The sequence below is a fragment of the Echiichthys vipera genome (assembly GCF_963691815.1).
Source record: "Echiichthys vipera genome assembly, chromosome: 11".
Classification (NCBI taxonomy): Eukaryota; Metazoa; Chordata; class Actinopteri; order Perciformes; family Trachinidae; genus Echiichthys; species Echiichthys vipera.
The window spans coordinates 13719020-13742304 of NC_139836.1; the positions used below are offsets into that span (position 1 = coordinate 13719020).

Genomic DNA, 23285 nt, shown 5'->3' on the forward strand with positions numbered 1-23285 from the left:
AGTGGATAAGAAATGCATTCTGGGCGAGCACACTATTAAAAAGTGGCACTCTAAATACTTAGAGTGCATAAAAAGCCTAGGATTCTCATATTTCATTGTTAAATCTGAAACTGAGGAATTATTTTGATATAGCCTTAGTTTTCTTCTATTTCTGACAGAAAAACTCTCAGAAAATGATCAAAGAGGATTTATTTTACTTCCAAACAAACATAAAATATAAACAACTTCACATGATCAAGTCAGTTATGTTGACGAGAAGGCACACATTTCTGACATCCTGCATCATCATCATCATCATCATCATCATCATGTCATAATAAGAGAAAACAGGAAACTGTTAAAGTGATTGAGATAAAATATAATTCAACACAGTCCTAAAATATATATTATGTGCCATCCATCCATTTTCTGCTAGCTCCACTCTTATTATTAATGCTGCTCCACCAGCACTTTGTGTGGCCATGCACTTGGCTTAGGAGTTGATGGCAGCTTAGACTTGGCCCTTCCTAATACCAATGTCCAGGCTGCAGTGCTTTGTTATTGATTAAATCTGTGACCCTGTCCAACACTGCAGCTGCAGACACCCCGATAACAGGAGAGAAGAAAAGAGGGAAGCGGGACTGGATGTAAGCCACATAGTTTGTGTTAAAGGTTTAAAATATTAATTATCATCAATAAAAAATGCAATGATTTTTCTCAGATAACATCGTATGACTCTGTCGTCTGCACGGTCTCCCCTGAGCACCACAACAAAGAAATTAATTTATCGGTCTAGGCGGAATCCTGCCGTTGAGGATGAAAAACCCAAGTTGCAAAGAGGGGAAATCTGCCCCCGCTCTCTTTGTAAATGTGCTCTTGTGTGTGGTGAGTGTGTGTCCACTTGAGTGATGTCTGTCCCCGAGCGACCTCTCATCTTTTGTACAGGTGAGTCTCGATACAACTTTGTCTACTGGAGCGCTACACCAGTGGGGATATAGTGAATAAAGAAAAAAGAGAGAGATGTGTACGGTATGACAGACGGACAGCGCAGTTGGGGTGAGGGTAGGGGGTTGATTGGGCGAGAAAAATGCATTAAAAATGGATCAGTACCTTTATGCCGCTTTGTACGATGGGGTTACTGTCACTTTGACAGGTACAATGAAAGACGCAAGTTTCAGGGGAAAGGGAATTTAAAATGACCTGCTTGAGGGTAAAGTCAAACCCGGACTGCTGCACCTAACATTTCTGAACCATGGCTGGAAAAAGCTCTCACAGTGTCAAGTGCACTTGTCCTCTGCTGCAACATATAGAACTAGGGCATCGTCTTCATCCAAGCCCCAAGGAAAACACACACATTACATGGCATCATCAGATTGGTCAAGAGTGAATATTTCCTCCTTTCGTATGATGATACCTGCGGAGCAATACACCAGTCTGAGGGTGGGTGAGCGGATGTGTGGGTGGAGAATACACTGATGTATTAGCTTTCCACCTCCGGTTATAGGGGTAACTCCACAGCAGGTGTACTGTTAATAACTCATAATTATTCTGGCAGTGCAATCAGAATAATGGACCCTGATGTGGAGCGTTTAATAAACAAATTTCAGCCCCTGAGGAATGGCAGCTGTTTCACGAGGGGAGGGGAGAAACCGAATTAGCTGACCAGGTGTGCAGACAAATCAACCTCTTCTACTGTAGATTAGGAGAGGAGAAAGAAAAGAGAATGTGTGTTTGTGTATCTCTGTTTGCGTGTGTAAGCTTATATGGAGATGAACATTGACTTCGAGGGCAAAGAAAAGCATGTGAGAATTGAAGACAGGGTGAAAAGATGGAGAAACAGAGCAGTGACGGTCCAAACAGCGGCCCCTGGGAGCTTCCTGTGAAATCAAAAAGAGTGAACATGACAGTTGGTGTGACATGGGGCTCATTTCAATTGGAGCAGCCCCCCTCCGCACTCCCTCTGAGTGACAGGTGTCCACTCTCAGTTGTTGCTGGTCACACGCAGACACTGTGGCTTTAGAGGGCCACAGCATGTAGGAACAGTTTGGATACATTTTAGATGCACGGATCAAGTCCTGCCTTCAGTGACTGTAAACCATGCTCTACAGAAATCATGCAGCAATGAGATCTGGACAATCCAGAGGATGGATTTGTGAAGGCTATCAAGCACATCGACACAGCCTTGACGCCAGCTAACAGAGCCATTTCCTGGGTCCAAAACCACCCCTGTGAGGCCACCATGCGCAGAGAGGGGGCGCCACCACCGGCTTATTTTTCCATGAGACACAGGCAGGAGAGCATTGCATGCTGGGAAAAAGGCTACAGTGCCAAAGCATGTGGAAAGCTAGAGCTGATATTTCTTAAAAAGGATGAAGGAGAAAAGGTGTGTTTATAAAGCAAGACAGAGGGAGTGCAGGGGAACAGCACTGGTATGATTTGGCATTGACCAATACAAGTTCCTCATGAATGACTCATTTTAACTGCTCTTTGCATCTCAGCTTTGCAAGATTTGATGTTCCTCTTAACATCTGACTATAAATGTATGTGAACTTTACTTTAGGGCACTGCCTTAAGTGTAAATTATGTAACAGTGCTGCAGTGTTTAATAATCCCTGTCGAGGCGAAGTATAAAGTCTTCACTTTCAATAATTCAGTAGGGAAGGCATGGCACACAGCTGCCTCCAACAAGCTATACAAAGGGCACCGGGGAGGTCTCCAACACAATGTGCAATGACTATAAAGTTGCATACAAGTGCGCACACAATGGGGTGCGTTCCTACTTCAGCTTCTGACACTCCCTGTCATTATTAGGCGCACAGGCTGTAACCTGCCTTTTGCCGCACTTGGCTAATCTTCACATCATCCTGACTTACAGAGGCATTCAGACCTGCTTAAAGGCCAAATCATTTTGCAGATAAAGCTTAAAGGTTAAGGGGCATCATTTACACACACCAAAATAAATGTGTATATCAGAAGCATTTGAATCACAAAAGGTTTTCCCCGGTGCACTCTGGTGAAACATTTTGTTTGTAGCATCTTTGCAAACTAGAAGCAAGTAAATGCTCAAATGAACTCGTACACATTTATGTAAGTGAAATAAGCAATTTAAGTGTCCTTAAATGTGGAATTAACAGATCAGGCTGAGTTGGACAAGCAGAGTGGTGTTTACTTTCCATATAAGGACATCTCAAGAGTGTATTATTTGTGCTTATACCATGGCCACTTACCACAGGCAATAAAACAAGCTGTACTCAAATCATCAACCATATTCAAAGGGTTTTTAAAAATGATTGACAATGAAACAGACCTAACCCCTGGTTATCAACATAAGCAATGTTATCTGCAGCTGAATGTACTTTTGCAAGGTGGTTAAACCAGCCAATCAGAAACAAGCACTTTCTGTGGCTATGATATCATTTTTCTGTATGAGAAAATACAGTGGTAGTGCTTTATTCTGCTTCCAGATTGGCTGCTGTCCTATCCATGGTGGCCGTAATATTAAGTGACACTTGCTGAAGCTGAGATGTGGTAAATATACAAAACCTACTTACTCCGCTGTTCCCCTGGACTAACAATACTGAATAGCTATGCTCTCCATATTACTACAGAGGAGTGAGTAATAGAAAGATAGAAAACAATTTAGAGACAGAAGAAGAGGAAAGATTATAAATGAGAAGGAGGGAGTAGGCAGAGGCTACAAAGTGCAGTTTTTTCATTCAGGTGCACACATGCTGCTCGGCACACACCCCATACCTGCCAGAAGTCCTGCAGAAAGGGAGGGGCAGAACGGGAGGGAGAGAGGGAGGGAGGGAGGGAGACAGAGGAGGAGATGAGGGTAAGGGACAGGGAGTTTGTGGGTAAAAAATGGGGATCAGTTGATGGAATAATTGGGGGGAGGAGACAGGAAAAAGTAGGGAATTTGGGGAGAAGGGAAGTTGAGGATGATGGTTATTCACGAGGAAGGGAAAAGAGAGAAAACGGTGGGATTACTTGTTATGTGAATGAGAGAGGATGGCTGATAAAGAGCACGAAAGAATCATCAACAGTTAACAATGGCAACGTCAGGTCACATCAACATGAGATTGCGGCAGCAGAAAGCATGCCCACATGACCAGGGTAGGAGAAGAAAACACAGAGAGGAAGGAAGGAGTAACGAAACACTTGGTTGAGCACACACAAATAACGCCTTTTAAAGTTTGCTAAAATAACTGGGTTCCCAGGACAGGACAATTCACATAAAAACACACAGGCTAGGTCAATATGAACTTAAGTTGTTAAACAAGCCTATGGGGCATGTCTGTATGTAAACAGACTGGACCTGGAACAAATTAGTGTGAGCATGAGGGGGCAGGGATAGGGAGTAGTGAGTTAGAGCACAATTTTTAACACTCTTCGACTTAGCTGTACGCATGTGACAAATCTTTCAGTTGGCCTGGCTATTTTTAAACTGAGGTCTTTTAGGAGAGCTCTCATGTTACTCGCACACAATACTGAACACCTCTCTGCCATCGACCTTAGTCTTCATTAGAGTCTACCACCCAACCCCCAGCTGAAACGCTCCTCTTTTATTTTATCACACCCTCCATCAACTTCATGATTTACACATTATAGACAGTGCACCACTATATTTGCTGTGGCTATTTCATTTAGGTCTAGCTCCACGCAGTCTAACGTTTCATATGTGCTAGATTTCATGGCCGGAAACAGTAATGGGTTATTCCCCCTCCAACTACCTAGGGGTGTCCATATAACCAATGAGGTTGAGGCACATGTCCCTAAGCAGAAAAGGGGTTGGGCAGAGCCAGGGAGGGAGGGGAGCTCTCAGGCCGCTCTGGCCATAGCAGGAAAATCTCAAGGGACAATAAAAGCTAAATACGGTATCAGAGAAAACCATGTGTCAAGAGATTTGCCTGGCAAATAAAGGCGAGGCCTGGAGATAGGGACGCCATTTACACAAGCAGACCAGGCCATAAATGAAGAGTGTTCGTTTTTGATTTTTAGGTCGCCACAGAATTTCAAATTTACTTTTGATTCATGTATAGCCCAAGGTTGGTTTATTTACTTTTGAAATATGGTGAATCAAAGTTGTGGGGATTTTAACTGAACATAAGGCTGAAATCACTAGTGAGTTGCAGTAAAAGAGCAAAGGTTGTGACAAAAAGCTCTGTCTTTAGCCTCACTGACTATATGTGGTTCATCTGATCACAATATGGAGATGAGATGCAGACTTTACTCATCATCATACAGGCTTAATGGCTGTTAGATTTTCTAATGAGGCTAGAAACTACAATCACCACACTGATGATGAGCTAATGCTAAATGAATGAGGATGATTGGCTGCTGGGTGTGAGAGATGTACCTTGGGATCAGTGTGAGAGCAGTAATGGTCACAAATCAATATCAATGAAAGCAGTAATGAGAATAAGGATGTTAGTGATTTATATTGATGGCTTCTATTTTCCTGACTGTTAACAGAGAAATGTTAGAGCACAGAGACTAGCTCCTTTAAGAGTCAGTAGCCTGTGGCTACACACCAGTCCATAGTTCACCTGCTGTTATTGTCTCTAAATAGGTCATTATGCACTGGAAAGACCCACTTTGTACGTGTCCCTTAATGATTAAGTGTGGAGCTGCTCTGTTAAACAGCCAGCTTCTCTGAACTTTAACTGACTGCATTATTTGAGATTGAAGGCAGAGAGGATACAATTATAGGAAGTTATGGCAAATATTTTATATAAATATATAATAAACTATATTATTTTTTTCAACCTACGCAGGGTAGTACATTTAAACCTTTTTCTAAACTTTTTGAGCTCAAACAATATTTGGAAAGCAAAATTTTCTGATTATCTGGTCTAGTCTTGATTACTGTGATTGGAAAACAAATCAAGTTGACGGTTGAGAAGCAGACAGTAAAGCAGGAAGTAAAGAAAGAACATAAGAAAATAAGTATACATACATAGTATACAGGGCATGGTCTGTGAAAATCCTTAAACTTCAATTTTTTGAGTAAGGGTGTCACAATTTCAGTTCTAAATTGGAAATCTATCGAAATTAGCTTTCAATTTAAATTATTGAAATCAAAAGCAGGGTTTGAATAAATTATTTCAAGTTGACCTTATCGGCTACATTCCCCCCAAAATATGGCTGTTATATCACACTTGATATACACACATCTTTTTAAAGAAGAATTTGAATTAAATAACAGTTGCCAGGGCATAAAATCCGGGTTCTGTTGATCTTTACAAATCAAGACATGATAGACCAACAATGGCATATCGGTCAGTGCTCAATAAAAATGTTTAAATCAAAAACTGAATCGAATCCTGCACTTAAAGGTAAAAGTCTTATCAAAACACAGATACACCCCAAATTTTGCAGGGGGGTATTCAAAACATGCACTGTGGATGTCCTGTGACATTCACATTTTTTCACTATGAAACTTGTACCTGCGGGACGCATCTGTGACACCAGCTTGTGCGCAAGATATCAACAGAAATGCACCAACAAACAAAAATGGCAGCTAACATTCTCATAGCTGTGTTACTAATATACTAACATAGTCATATACTATCAGTATCATTTTGAATAATTTCTGCTCTTTGCTAGCAGAATATATAGGTGTTAGCTTGCTCCAATATCTCTTTCCATGTGTCATCTTTTACGATGCTGTAACCCCACTGAGTATTTGTTTATTATTATGAACTGGCGTAGTCATCGCAATTTATACATTATTCCACTTCTATTTATCCTTTTCATCAATGTCAGTTTAGTCTGAAAGATGAATGAATGTGACAGCTCTTAGATTTATATTACTATTCAGAGATGATTATTACTTAAATCACATTTATAAGGAATGGTGTTCAGCAAGACACATTTAAAAACAAGCTAAAACAGAAGCTGCATAATACTGTATTTGATCATTTCATCAACTATTTTAGACAAGGTACATGGAAGTATACACACAAAGTCTGCGCTGGTAATTAATGCCCACTTATAATATTTATATTTTCTTTCAGAGTTATTATCTCAGATTCCTTCCTTTCATTACCATTTCTCCCACTACCGCACTTAATTAATACTTCATACTTTTCAGAACCTGACTTATAATTCCTTCTCTGTGTATGCATATTTAAAATCCAAGGCATGGACAGATAAAACCCTTCCTTTGGCATATCCTGAGGATTATAGGGCCTAATTATCAAGTGCAGTTGTAAATTTGTAAATTTAGTTTTCTTTATGAAAATTAGGATAATATTTGAGGGTTAAAGGACAGAGTTCTGACAAAACTCTGAACAGATTGCTTAACAAAAAATAGTTTATGTTGACTTTGACGTTTTTCCTTAATGTTGAGCTATTATTTGGAACTACTTTTTACTAAAGAAAGTCCATATGTAAACTGTGGAAGAGTGAATAATAACTGGAATATTGCTTCTGCAAAGACATGTTACCGTTTTCAAATGACATTTTTTTTCACCTCCATTGTATTGGGTTAGTGGCAGAAGTTTCGGAGGCAGATATCCTAAAACGTGGGCGTATAAACAGAAATTATCTTCATGGGCAGACACCACCAGGGGTAAGTGAAAAATGTTTTTGTTTGGATTTTGGATGAATAGATTCTTTATTGACTCCGGCCATTCTGGGGAATAAATCCCTCTGGAAGACAGGGAAAATATATAAGCTCTAATATTGTACTATATTTTTGGCATAGCTTTATGGGGAAATCCCAAATCCAACAACAGTTACATTAAATTGACTTTATTAACAAGGGATGAAATGCTTCAAAAACATAATTATTAAAACTCCCTGCTGCTGAGCTTCTAGCCTCTTTACCACCCAGGCGCCCACTTCTTACCTTTCCATCATATCGCTTCACAATGAACTGATCCAGGCCTAGATCTAAAAGGAAAAAAAGACATTGAGAAAATAAACAGAAGTACAGATTAGGAGACAGATATAACAGTACAGTTTAAGTAACAGTATAACAATAGTTACATCAGGGGCATCCAGATTTATGTCTAGCATGCAGCAGAGTGAATTTATTTACTTGGTGTCATTCCTGAACTTTTCGTGATCACTGACAAGATTAATAACACACATTAACAAGCCATTTCCATTTTGCTATTAAAAAAACAATCATCAGCATTCAGCTTCCACGCTTCTGATTATCCATTAGATCAAAGGTCTCAACCAGCATGCAAAGATCAATGGTTGCTTGAAATAAGTACCAGAGTGCTTGCTTCATTGCTAACACGATGAATAATGACTTCAGTGCATACATATGGATCAGTTGAAAGTGAGTGGTCTCCACTTTGTATTGGTGTTTTGTCCCGTCAGTCTTACAGCTCTGTGTGTCATTTCTTTCTATGCAAAAGGCCTCAATTCATTCTGTTGCTGAATACAATTCTGCTCGCCGCAAGAATCACATGAAATGGGATTTCACCCAATTTTTTTTCTTACTTCGCATACACTTAATATACTTAATAATTTGTGAATTTTGTGTGAAAAAGTCAATCCTACCTCCAAACTAATGTAATTCAAATGAATAAACCCGGTTGAGGTGATTATTTTCTAAACTCTCGTGTGACACAGCAGTTCTAATCTGTTATATGCAGCGTGCCGTGTTCACATATTATATAAAGTATTCTAAGAGTCGTACGGGCTCTTGATATCACACAGAAAGACTAGTAGCACACTGACCTGCTGAAACAGTCTCATCAAATCAGATTAACCTTGAGGGCGATGGTTAGAGTATAATCTCATTAAAGAGAACTTGGCTTCATCAGCATTAGAGAAAACCCTATCACCTCAGACCTCTGAAAATAGTCTTCCGCCTTCTTCTCAATAATCCTTTAACTTCAGGTTTGTCACCACAATAAACACAGATTTCCAATCCCAGGGGCTGGATCGCTGAGCTTAAACTCTTATATATAGACCAGAAAATGGCCAATAAGGTCTGTCCCATTATAATGGCTGTTAGACCTGAAAAAGAAAACCTGGTTTTGCCCAATTCTGAAAGGACACAAGTGGGCCCTCCCTTACTAATCGTGCTGTTCCGCATCCTGTGCTACCCCTTGCATACATTCTAGGATAAGGGCAAGAAACGGCTCTGCTTGTTTGCATTTCTTTGAACCAATCACAATCTTCTTGGGCTTCAGATTCAGCGAGGGTGCCCTAGCAAAACATTCTTGGGAGGGAACTTGTTTTGGTGGAACATTTCCATTAAGGGAAGTAAGACCTGGCATTAAAATGGCTAATTATCCACAAAGCCCCACAATAAATATTAAAAAGATGAGTTACTAAAATAAAAAGAAATCACAATTTGCTTGTCTGTGACTTAGTACTTAAGCCTGTCTATTCTTTACCTTCTTCTTATGGGCTACTCCATACTCCATATATATATATATATATATATATATATATATATATATATATATATATATATATATATATATATATATATATATATATATATATATATATATATATATATATATATATATAATTATTATTATTATATATATTTTTTTTTAATATATATATATATATATATATATTTCATAGAAAGTTACTGACTTCAGCTTTTTGGGGACTTTGAGAAGAGAGTGAAGTGGCTGCCTATGAAGTAAACTGCAGCTTCTCTTTGAGTGTTCATCTGCTTTGCTGAACCTTCTCTTATCCAATAGAGCTTGGCTCATCATTACTTCACTTCCATTTTGGAAGGGTTCAAATCAAGAAAAAGAAAGTAAGAGCTAGGGAATCATAAAGTGGGGAGGAGAGGTACTGGGTCTAAGAGTGTAAGGCCGATGGGGGTCAAGCTCAGTCAAGTCTTGAGCATGGTTAACAGATCGAAGTGCCGAGGGGAGCAGGAAAGGCATCACATACGTGACAGGCCAAGCTAAGTACTTATTAAGTGCTAACTGCAGGGTTTCCGCCTTCACTGCAGATGAAATGCACAATGTAATAGTCTTCACACATTGTACATTCAACTGCAAGTCTGTGATGAAGGCCAATATAGTCCCTTAAAATAAAATGTCACGCAAATCTAAATGAATTTTAGTGTTGAATAAAGACAGATAAAGACGAGAGTGGTGCTGAAACATGTCTATGCCAAGTTAAGCTCCCTGCCTTCCCAACCCTCCTGTGGCTGAAGATCAAATATCTCTCACTGGCTCCACGTGTGACGTCTGAAAACTGCTCTGGTTTGAACCTGTTAATTGATATGCCAACTGCTGTGTTGTGAGTCCCTCAACTCAGCGTGATCGGACAACCCTGTCAGTTCCCCCCATTCCTTCCTCTGTTCATACTTGTGAGCAAAGTCAGTGGCATCGTTATACCATGAACTGTCATGAATCAGGAACTGCCGGGTGTGTGCTAAATATCGCAGTGGCTGGATGGAGCACGGGGGTGGAGGCTATGTCAAGCAATGCTGTACTATATAAGGAAAATATATATGATAATGAGCTTGAATATTGCAATTACAATAAATAAGACTAATATTAAATTGTACTGACGAACACGATGAATTGGCTTTTGAATTAAAAAATTGAAAGGAAATTTCCAACATTAGTTCACTGAACAAATTGAGCTTTTAACTAAACAAAAATGGCCCATTCAAAAAAATGATAGTTACATTTTAAAGTGCGGTTTCTACTGATGCGCTCTTTTAACTTACTTCAAGTTGATATCGGGATGACAATAAAAAAACGATTTATTGTGAAACCCTAATATTGAGTAATATGATCTCAGCGAGGTTGCCAGGGTATATTTGGGGTAAAAATCCTGGATGAGAGGCAGAATCAGTCTTAACATTTGCTTGAGCGTACAGAACCAGTCTAGAGGAATAAAGAAAAAAGTGAAAATCATGGAAACTAACTGGAGCATGCCGGCGGTCACTGATCAACATTAAGCCAAGATGGTAGAAGGAAAGAGAGGAGACTCACTCTCAGGCTGCTTCTCGTTAGGTGTGATGGAGCGTATGAAGTCCTGGGGCGTCATGTATACCTCGGTATCTCCATGCTCACCAACGACCTTCAGCGTTGCAAAATAGCGAAAAATCTTGTCTGGAGTCGAGTAGGCTCTTATCCTGTTCTCATACTCCATCACCTGCCGAACAGACGGGGAATCACAATTAAGGACGCAGAATTTCACACATTAGCAACCACAAGCACCCCTCAAACATACCTAAACATCAACCAAATCACAGACCCAGGATTATTCCAATCCTGTGTGTGGTAAGGCAAATGAAGTAGAGTTAAGAGAGTGCGGAGAGGGTGAAGGAGTGACCAGAATAAGGAAGCAGGTGGCGACAGGAAAACAAACTGACAGTCCTGATGAGAAAGTATATTAACCTCCTGACACAACTATCACATAATGAAAACAGGAAATAGTCTGATCATCATCAGTCTGACTGACATGTTAACATGAAAGAAGACTGCAGAACTATCACAGCCACACAACATTTAGAAAAATACAAAAACAATCATTTCTTTCGGCTCTGTTACACACATTAGCCGCATCAATGTCAATTGGCACGGCCATTTGCTTTTCAGCAGAAAGTTTCAAACAGATGCAGCATAACTGGGAAATTGACAGTGCAGCGCCTGTTTGAGAGCTGTGCTCAGCCATACTAATCCACACAGACTGTTATTCCATGTGACACTGACTGATTGCTTACACTACATAAACTCCCTGGGGAAAAAGTAAAACACGTTTTACAGCTGCAACTTTTTGAACCGGTTATCCATTTCAATTTAATAAGTGAAAGATGCAGACCTTGATCAAACTAGATTCTTTTCTCCAGTCTGTATTTATGATTACGTGCTTCTGTGTTGTTTCCTTCTCTTTAGCAGACCTTATTGGTCTAAAGGGAAATCACCAGAAGCGTGTCCCCCAGAACAGTCAACCATCACTGTACGGTTGAGAGGTTAGGAGGACATTCACATGGAAATGCCACAGAGAGCCTGACTGATGGAAAGCCTGGGATACACTGTCATCTCTCTCAGATTTACAGGCTACTGATCTCAGCATCACCCACACTGATGGAGACTCAAGCCTGTTCTTTACAGCATTCACCCATTTATGTCCTCTCTTTCGATTACAAGAAAATTGCACATATACAATCAGGAGGGTGAAATTCAAGTCACACCAGTTATTTAATATGTTTTCCCTGCAGGATTTCAAAGATTATTGTGTAACATCTGAGACAACAGTTGCAAATCACTTTGAAAGTAAGGACGTGAATTTCAAACAGCATCATTCTGCATCTGTGTCATTATTGAGACGGCCCCAAAACGAACAAACAAACAAAAAAAGTGAAGACAAAACATATGGAAGGACCACAAAACAAATGTTATAAAGACATGTGCAGGTACTCTCCACCACACATACTGTAAAACTAAAAAGATTTGCACACATATTCACGCACGATTTAGTATGCTTTATCAAACCTGGACTCTTTATTTGACATAGTGAGGGAGCAAACTTTTTTTTACCAACACACTAATAAATCCTGCCATGCTGTGATTCACTAAAACAGTTTTGCTCCCTAGACATCTATATGCTTTCAGCAGACTGAGGCGGCTGCTGAGGCAAGAGTGAATGCACAATCTACACCCACAAGTCAGATGTACTATGGCATCACATGTCCTTTGAAAAAACAGGATAGAACTTTCAAAGGTCTTCTTCTTTTCTTCTCGCTGGTGTAAAAACTGTTTATTTGGCATTGGATCAAAAAACTCTTTGCCCCTATTTTGCTTGTCCGACTTTGTCATCTGCTGCCTAATTAACAGCAACAAAATCTTATGGATGGTTCATTTCTGTTGTTTATGACAGCAGCAATGCATGCTCATTACCTTTGTGTATCTCCGTAAAATATTCTGTCAAAAATACACTGCCGTTTGCATATTGGACATTGATTGGGAGGGCTTTCAAAACACCATTCCAGAGTTGAATTAAGCACGTACGGCTGAATGTTTATTGTTTATTGATTACCTTGCGGTCACGGAATCCAGAGCGTGGCTTCTTTTTTTTTCCCTCGCCACCTTCGTCTGCTTCTTCGTCTCCACTGCTGGCCTCCACCGATTTCTCTGACTCCGTCTCAGAATCGGCATCCTTCACAAAATCAGTCCCTTCTCCTTCTGGTTGCTCAGAGTGTCGAACGGAAGACCCTGCCTCTGCATATGCTCTAGATTTCAACAAAGAAAACAGATCAAAAACGCCTGAGATACATTTCTATGTAATTAGTAATTAGTAAAGAAGGTTAGGTATTGTAATATCTCTTTCTGTTTTGCTCCGGTACCAAGTAGAATAAGGGAAGTTTGTAGCTGACTATGTTTTGCAGCTGCTGTAGCTATGATGCTAAATTGTTAAAACAGAGAAAGGCAATGGGACAGATGATGTGTTGTGCTGTGTTTTGCTTGCAGAGGTTTACCAGGGCACACTCCAACTTGACTGTTTTTCTGACAAAATTGGAATAATAATAATAAATAGCTGGGTCTGTGGGGGAGGGCTGAATAATTCAGGTTAACGAGACACAAGGAGAATGAAGCCACGGGTGAAGACCTGGAACAGTCTTGTCTCATCAGTCTCTAAAGCCCTGAGGCACCATCAATCACTCTGCCTGCTGCAGCACAGTCATTCTGTCCCCAAAGAGCTCTCTCATCAACACCCCCTCCAACAATTTGCCTTAACTAAACACCAGCCTCGTTAGTAAAGGATAGCAGTTACAATTTTGTGACACTCATGGGCTGGTTTTCCCAACAGTAGGGCTGTCCGGACTACCATCTTTTGAGCTCCGGATCTTAGGTATTAATCAACAGAGAATATTTGGATATTGATTAAATAAATGAATAAAGAATGAATGAATAAAAGGGAAAAGCGACCTTAAATGACAGCCAAACGCAGACTTTCACACTGAAATTAAATAGAAACACTGTGCTGCCACATGTGTCTTTCAGTTTACTTTATTATATGGCATTACTGTTTAAGGTCTCTATTATAGTAGTAGTATAGTTTTGAAAATAAAACAAATATCTCAATACCAAAATTGAAAATGGAATACATACTCAATGAGAAATATCTTAGGGGAACTGAATTTGGCATGTGCTCAAAAGTAAAACTGCTCTCAAATACTACACCGCAAGCAAATCCTTGTTTACTGAATGTAGATCATGGACTGCTCATTTAATGGGGACAACACCATATTGAGGACCTTGCAAGTCATGGTGTGAAGTGTAGCAATTGTCTAGAGAAAGACACAAAATGATGCATTCCTGAGAGTGGTGTGTTGTTCAAGTGGCATATCTTTGATTTGGGGGAAAAAATGTAGCTCAAAAGACACCTAATTTTCCCCCTATTTTCTCAGTACTACATAGAAGCAGGTACGTGTATTACTGGGCCCAGACTAACCTTTTCCAGAGCAGCCCAGCACTAGCAGACACACCAGTTACCCCAGCCAGGGCTGCCAGCATCAGCCTCCTCCGGCCAGACCCTCGTACTGCCCCACTGTGGTAGCGCCGGGACAACTGCGCTAGCCCCACTGAAACTGCGGACAACACCCGCAAGTGGAACATCCTGCAGAGAAAAATAGAAAGGTATGGTGAAACTGTTAAGCACAAAAACTAGAAGATGTTCTACAGTTTTGTTTAGGGCATTTTTTCCAGCACGTTCTAAAAAAGATATGGATATCATAGATCTGCTTCGGTTATTGCAAATACTGACAAATAAAGAGGCTAAAACAGTTTTTCAGACTACACAAAGTAGATATCCTCTGAATGTTCCGTAGATGCGCACACACCACTGCCACTTTTAAGCACATTCCTTCTCCATTCATAAGCCTGTCTAAGGATTTGAAGAATTTTACCAAAAAACTAATTAGCACTCATCTCAAGAGGCAAAGCTTAGAACAATAGCAATACACTCGTAGGATTGACTGAAGCTAGTCATTGCATAAATGTCTTGGAATCTGCACACACCTCATTTAATAAACAAGATGATTAACAATTAAGCAAGGGTCTACTGGTGTGTATCTGTAGCACCTGTGACAGCAAAAAGGATGGGACAGAGGAGTTCATCCCACTGAGTCCTGAAGCTGCCACCTGTCAATATCCTATAAACAATCCAGACACCAATTGTCACACTGCTTCAGCAGAAACCAGAAGAAGACAATGGCATATGCCAATTGGAATATTCAACAGCCCATGACAATAGGGATTGAGGGGAACCGCAAGTATACATGTGCACAATTTCTATAAAGCTGGAGACTGATTCGAGAATACTGGTGCAAAAGATATTATTGACATCATGGAGATGAAACTCATGTTGTTTTTAAATGTGCTTTATAAATACATTTGATTTCAAAGTCAACTAAATGAGTGAAATACAATATATGTATACTAAATAACATGGACAATTAGCTGAGAATTGAGAAAACGTGTTGCTGTCCATATTAAATCAGATTAAAAAGGTATTCAGAGGTTTTATGTTCAACAGCAAATAGTTTTTCATCTTTACCACAAATGCGTACACAGTAGATAGAATACACACATATGCCAGACGCACCTAAATATACAAGAGGCAGAGAATCTCTTTGAGTCCAAGCTGCCAGCTGGGGACTGCCCATTTAGTCCCGAGTCTTTAAAATATGTCAAGTGAGCTGAAATGAATCATTGTCAAAGCAAGGGTTACCCATGATTTGTGATATCCCCAGTTGGGAGGCGTGGAATTTGTACAGAAAATTATTTTTTAGAGCCGAAAGGGCGACACACGATTGCCCCCTGTCTTCTCTTAAGCCTGTCTGAACCTTTTTAGCCAAAAAGGGGCATTGGGAATGTAAAAGTTATCTTGATTGAAAACCAATAAGCTGGGAGTTTGCAAAATTTGGAACATAGTCCAGCAGTTTAGTTAATAACTTGTAGTTGTCATGGTTTCTCAATCTTGATCTCGATAGATGTATGGTCATTGTTATCAAGATAACTCACTTATTGTCCAAAATTGATCAAATTGTTGAACACTACAAAGTATAATCTGAAAAAAAAAAACTTGGCCTGCATTAACTCCATTATCAAACCCCAGCCAAGTAGGCCTTTATTTTACATCCAATGATGTTTACCTGTTAGAATAAATCATGGGAGCTACTACAGCATACAGTATCTAAGTAATTTTCAATTACTTTCCAAACAATTCATTCCAGCCAGTCCCAAAGCACAATTCAGAATCACATTCGGCTCTATAAATCCAGTGACAAGTTACACTGGCACCTGATCTGGGACCCGGTAAATCAATACAACTCTTTTCCATCATTATTCTCTGCCACCTGACAGTGATATGTTGAGATGCCCACAAGACAAACACAAGTATTTATGTTGTGTATTGTGAACACTGCTAGGTATTTGTATGATGGCATCCTATAAAAACAAAAAGGTTGGGTTCAGTCCCACCTGAACAGCCCAGGGCACTAAAAATAATGTTAAATCCCCTCAGCTGAAACTAGTGTGGCATTTCTCTTAAATAATAGTTAACTTGGCACTTCCAAAACGCTAGACTTTGCAGTTCCTCTGTTGCTCTCGGATGTTTTGTGCCTCAGAGCAGTAAATATAAACAGAGAGAGATGATTACTGTCAGTAAGTACCAGGAGCAAAGGCAAAGAAAATATGTATGTCCATGGTGACTCACAGGATGGTAAGCCATTTCTGACTGCCCAACTGGAATATCATAAGAACAAGTGTTGAGACTTTGTACTGCAAGTGAATCTTTCAAAAATGGGTTAGCAAACACAAATCGATAAACTAGCAACATGATTATTGTGTAATGGCTTGGCAGCTCAGTTTGGTGAAACACCACAATTCCCAAAAAACTGAGTTCCAGAGACACCTTAAAGGGTTCGGCTGCAATATTACGTTCACGTTCAGCAGAAGTCAGCACACAAAACTGGCCAGGCTGAGAGAGAGAAAAGGTTTTATTCTCCCAGTCGTCATCTACATACATACCATGAAATTTAAAGATGTATTAAAACATCTATAGTCTGCTTGGAACATTAATGTGTGTATGATGTTTTCTCCACACAAAAAAGGTATAATCTTCACATACAATGCCTTGAAAAGGCTCCTACTGCTTCAACCTCATTAAAAATCCCAGAATCTATGAATATGCAAATATTGTTAATTCTTAAAGTTTCCCAGAATTCACTACAAAATGAGTTGTGATGTCACAAATCATGGGCGCAGCACCACCCTTTAAAATCCAAGTTTTCAATGAGCACAGAGAAACTTTCCACTTTCTAAGGATGAATGCGAACACAGTCCTGTCTGTCAGATACATTCTGCCCAGTGAAGCTCAAACATCCAACTGAAGGAACAAGAAGAAACACATATTTTTGAGTGGAGGGGATTTAATATCTTCTCAGGACACAATGTGTGTGTCTGATATGATGACCGGATCCCCATCGGTGAGTCGGGGTCTTTGACGTCAACAATTAACAAGGCCCATTGTCGTCAACAGCTAATTATAACTGGCAAATATACAGCGGTTAAAAGCGTAGTGTTTATAATATTATTGTTGTGTTTGACATGTCAGAGTGGAAACACGAACCCACAAAGTTGTTCCTATGATGCTCAAGAACCCCAATGTTTTTTTTTTAGCCGTAACGTTAAGTTCACCTGGTCGATAACAACCTGTCTGGTAAACAGAAATACGTGTTTTTAATGTTATCCTGATTGTGTATCACTTGTTATTATTACTGTGACATGTTAAGCTATGGAGTCCAGCAGTCCGATAAGTGTTTCGTAGGGCAGCTAACGCTAGCTAGCTCCCAAGCTAATAGTTACCATTAGCATGAATGTCTACTGTTGGCTCGAGGAGAAACAGTTTCATCGGTTACACAGTTTCGTTAGAGTGATTTCTTAGCATAGAAGCGGCATTGGTTACTTACGTTAATGACAACACTAACACCAGTCAGTTCAAAGGGATAATGTCTTCGGTGTTTCAGAGTACGTATTTCCCTCTGGTGTCTGCAGAGATGGAGCGCAGCATATACAGCACAGTTCCGTGTTCTCCAACAACCGTGCAGACAGGCAGCGGGGTGAGGCATCGTCAATGCACCCCGCCCACATGCAGTTCAGCCGGGCTTCCTCCGCTTCACCACGGCCGGGCTCAGAGGCGATTCTAGAGTCTGTTGGGGCCCCATACAAAAATACACAGGGGGGCCCTCGAACCACCATTCATCAGCATTATATTATAAATAACTTATTTGACACCAATGACAAAATGAGAAATGTCCTTCTCTCTCTTTCTCTCTCTCTCTCTCTCTCTCTCTCTCTCTCTCTCTCTCTCTCTCTCTATATATATATATATATATGTATATATATATATATATATATATATATATATATATATATATATATATATGTATATATATATATATATATATATATATACATATATATATACTGTATATTTGTGCAGTCAGGTGGGGGCCCCTTAGGGAGGTCAGGTCTCCTCCTGTTTGCACATTGTCACTGCTGTAATTTAAAGTTTGCCAGCCCTCCAGGCCCCCAGGGGTAAGCAGCCCCTCTGGCTGGGGGAGGCATTCATTTATTGTCACACATTTTATGTCATTTCATCATTAGCACAGTGTCTCACCATAATTGAGAGCTAAATTATATTATTATAATGGTGATCATGAAAAGACAAAACAACAGGTTATATGAAGAGAATTACTTTTAAATGTTGGAAAAAATGGCCATGGTTCCCTAAACAACACAATTGATCTATATCAATTCAATCTGATGGTACTGACTAGCCTACAAACTGAAATCAGAATGAAAAAGGCCAAGGGTGAACAGATTACACACAAACTGCAAGACAATGATGGTGTTAGCATGAAGGGCCTGTATACAAATATTAAATGTCATAGCCTATTTTTCAGATCAGATCATTATTATATACAAAATAGGTACGATTAGAAACCGATAATAGCCTAGCATAAGTTAACATATAGAATATTTAGAATCTCAATAAGGTTTGAATGACGATTTGGTAATTTTTTAAATACACATTAACAGCTTTGGTAGTTTTATTTGTAATTTGAAAAAAAATAACATTTATTTCATTAACATTACTGAATTGCACTGGGAGATAGTTATCAGCCATGTATACAGAGCTCCAGTAGGCTATAAAAATGTATCAAAGCTAAATGACTTGCCCATTTCAGTGGGCCACTTGTAATTGTTGCCTTGAATACATATTTGCTGGACAGAATACATAATGTAAAAGTTAAAGCTGGAGAGCTGCATAGTCGACTTGAGATGTGTCATAGACGACTGCAGGTTGCAGGGACTTGTCACATCAAATGAAAGTGCAGGTCAAACGTCTGCTTGATGTAAAGGGACTACAATGTTAATAAAGTAAAGATAGAATACAGTGCTTATCCCTTATATTAGATTTCTTATGCATACTCATATTCCTAGCAGTCAGCAGTTTAACAAAACTGATATACAGTAAGACGGAACAGTTTCTCATTGCCGTTGACAAGACACACATTCTGAGAATGATCATTTGACACTGTGAAGTTGTATTCTCATTGATCAAACCCAACCTGATCATACATAGCCCTTAGCTCACGAACACACCTGTACACACAATGCAATCTCAAACACATGCATGCAATCAGACCAGTAAATGCACATTTTTACATGCTTTAAAGGCGGGATGAGGCAAGTTGGAAACACCCATAAACTTTCTTTGCTCAGTGTGTCTGGGACTTCTCTTTAAGCATGTTGTTTATAACAACACATTTCCTTTGTCTGTGGTGGCAGAAGTATCCCACTATTCTACTCGATTACTTGCTGAAAGTAGCAATAGTGTAGAAACACTCAAATACTAAAAGTTCTCAATTCAAAACTTTACTCAAGCAAAAATACAACAGTAGTGGCATCAAAATACATTTAAAGTAACTAAAGTGCAAGTATATGCAGAATGGCCCATTTAAGGATAGTGCGCACAACATTATTGGATTCTGCTGTAAGTACTGTGTGTTCATCACTTTAATGTTGCAGCTGGTAAAGATGGGGCTAGTTTAATTACTTTTCATACTGCTGGGTAGCTTGTGAACTTACTCCGGTCATCAACAAAGTCTCATCGTAACTTAGCTTATAGTAATAGATCATAATATATTATTTGATTATAGGACTATTTCATATCATTAATCTGAATCCACAAAGTAATGACTAATGAGTTAAGTAATTAAATATAGTGGAGGAAAAAAGTACAATAGTTGCCTCTGAAATGCAGCAGATGAAAATACTCAATTAAAGTACAAGTACCGCAAAATTGTACTTAGGTACAGTACTCGAGTAAATGTACTTCTTTATTTTCTACTACTGCTTTTAATGTCGGCCCACGTTGGTAGATTAATGACTCTTAAGTTACAGAATGTACACCAATCTGTACTTTGCTGTATCAGATCATCAAATTCTCATGATACTTTTGGTGCTATGCGTAATGGCAGGAGGTTTAATGGCTTTGGATTGGTTCAAATTGTACAAAATGTTTCTCCTTTGATCCTTCATGATATATGAAGAGTAAGGAGAATATGATGTAATGCATTTAGAAACAGAACACTATCCTAAGAATTGGACCAGAATATAAGCATTCTGTCAATATATTCAGTACAACTATTACAATAACATATGGACATGTGGTCAAAAAGGTCAGGGGAATCTTCGGTGAGCTTGTTTGCTATTTCATAGTTTCCTCACAGTGTAATGTTTTCATGAAGTTTCAGTAATATTGATGGAATCATTGTTAGCACTTTGATATAAAATACACACATTGCAACTAATATCTCAGTTTCTCCTCTATTACAAATGACTATCTATACCAATCTCTTTTCCTGCCATCTTTTATTAAAACGGTTTAATACCTCCTCCTCCTCACTCGCTCCCTCTTTCTCTTCATCCTTTTTTAATAAGGTAGGCTACTTAACTGTGCCTGCAGCCCTCCAGTGCAAGGTTCATTAGTGCGAGTCATTTATCACAAGAACCACACAATATGTAATTGTCAACTATTGAAATTTCTTATTGAATTTGAATAGCTTTACAACAGTAATAACCTCAGCATGGTCTCTAGGTGTCCATAATGGCAGTGCTTATTTTTTTAATGCGAAGCCATTCATCTTGTTCATAAACGGTATGTCAATTTTTTAATGTTCTCATGAATATGTATAACACAAGGCAAATCAGCTCTTAAAATATCTCCAAAACACTACGAATCACCCTAAAGTTCAGCCCTCTGTAGGTACACACCAAAAATACACACTATATGCACATGACACATTTGACCGTCATGCAAAATACATACATAAATAATCATTCTGAAGAGGTTGGAAAGGAATAGCTGATAAACAGCTCATGACTAGAGTGTTTTTAGATCTGTCACTGCGGTCATGGTGTAGGGTTCAGTGTTCTGAAGCTATTGGGATCAGCTAACTGTTGTGTAAACCGTAAATGAAACAACACGTCTTTCTCTTACTTAAGTTTCCACTCTGACTTCAGTACTTCCCATTTGTCTGACTTAATTCGGGTTGAAGGTTATGCATATAAGGTAACTGTTTACCCTGCAGCCTTCGTGTTGCATTGCAACAGAAATCCAAACAACAGCATTGCATACCGATTACATCCATCCTGCCATTGTGGCAGTGCGAAGGTGGAGCAGGAGATAAGACAAGTCTGCAGAGAAGCCTCCCCTGCTCAACTGTTTCCAGTGCATAATGACAGTGTTGCTGTGCACTGTGACTTGTGTAAGAGGGTGTCTCACCGTAGAGTTCTACTCTAAGAACACACTTGTATGTTTCAAATCCATATGGGAGGGCTGGCTTTCTGTGTTTCTGTGCACCCAAGATAAGTCCCAGCTGAGCTGCTTTGCAGAGTGAAAACTATGGTGAAACTTGATCCACAAGCTGTACCTCTTTATAATGATGACAGATGGCTGAGGTAAAGACCTGCAGACAATAGCAGGATCCAGTTTCAGCAGTCATATGTATATTGCTGTGTTAGCGAGTAAGCAAGAAAAGAAAGTCAGTGTACATTGCCTAATTAGGTTTGTGTTTACATGATGTAGTATCTGCTTGGTGGTGTGATGCAATATAAGTTACACACCCACGCATGCTTGCTTTGGGCATTACCTTTTCCGTAGACCCATGGGAGTGGCTATTTCATGCTGCTAGGAGACATTTCCGTCATGCACAGACATGCACGCACACACATATGCACTCAGGCATTCATGCGCACCTCTTCTTGTACTCAATTCACTCATCTCTGACCTTGAGATATGGGTGCGGGGAGTTTTTAAGAGCAGTTATGTCTCTTAAAGTGTCAGCAGAGATTATATTTGAATTTTAAAATTGTAGATTACTTTCAATTTGCCATGTTCAAATTGAATTCCTAATGTTTGAAACTGGAGTATATGAGGCATAGTTAGAAATGATACAATGTCTTGTATCTGAACTGTTACTATCCATCTTTATAGTGGGAAATTGCTGATTCTGTATTTTTATATTTCACGCCGTTGGTACTATTTTTTTGTGTAATTACTTACATTCTTTATATGTATATTAAAGTGTTTTTGTTTTTCATGAATGCTGTCAAATATGCACAGGAAAAGTAAGGTGAGTAGATATTGAATAGATACATGCTGTAATTATTAAGCATAGTCTGTAGCTCACATTGGGATTCAACAATCTCAGATATTGAGGCTTGGTAATTGCCCTTCATATCGCTTTTTTTATGAGCTGATTACACTGATTCGACATTGTGGCTAAATCATGCAAAATTTCACATAACTTAAATGGCTTTTCACCTTACCACAGCTTCGTTTGTTTACAATGCTGACACATCATGTGCACACACTGCCATGGTACAGTTACAGCAGTACTGTAAAGGTTTGTGTAAACCACACAAAGGTTCACTTTGTGAATCGATGCAGCCTTGAGGCCTTGAGCAGCTCCTTTTCCATGGTTGAGAATTTGCATTTAAATTGCATCGCCCACACAGCCTGATGCACTGCACCTGAAGAAGTGCAGAATGAACTGGGATGAAAGCTGAAGCAATGACACATTACTACTGCATTTCACAAACAAACAGCTGACAAGCCCAATCAACAACAAAACAACCAAATCTCTATTTCATCATATCATTTCTTATTTATCTATTTTCGTATTACAGTATCTAAAGCTTGAGTCATCATATGTTATCATCTGGATTACTACAGTGAAAGTTACAGAACATGTTTTCTCTTTACGATTCAAGAGA

The 23285-nt window shown here is 39.3% G+C and overlaps 1 protein-coding gene across 1 annotated transcript in view; it reads right to left on the bottom strand.

Moving 5' to 3' along the window:
- The window catches only part of micu1 (mitochondrial calcium uptake 1), a 30823-nt gene extending 12779 nt beyond the window's left edge, over window positions 1-18044 (bottom strand). Inside the window, exons 1-5 of the mRNA XM_083923103.1 lie at window positions 17909-18044; window positions 14389-14553; window positions 12973-13165; window positions 10923-11085; window positions 7835-7878 (exon numbers count right to left, since the gene is read on the bottom strand). Coding sequence (XP_083779229.1) covers window positions 7835-7878; window positions 10923-11085; window positions 12973-13165; window positions 14389-14552 — 564 coding nt within the window. The 5' untranslated portion in view covers window position 14553; window positions 17909-18044. The remainder of the gene's footprint in view (window positions 1-7834; window positions 7879-10922; window positions 11086-12972; window positions 13166-14388; window positions 14554-17908) is intronic.
- Window positions 18045-23285: the final 5241 nt, after the last annotated feature.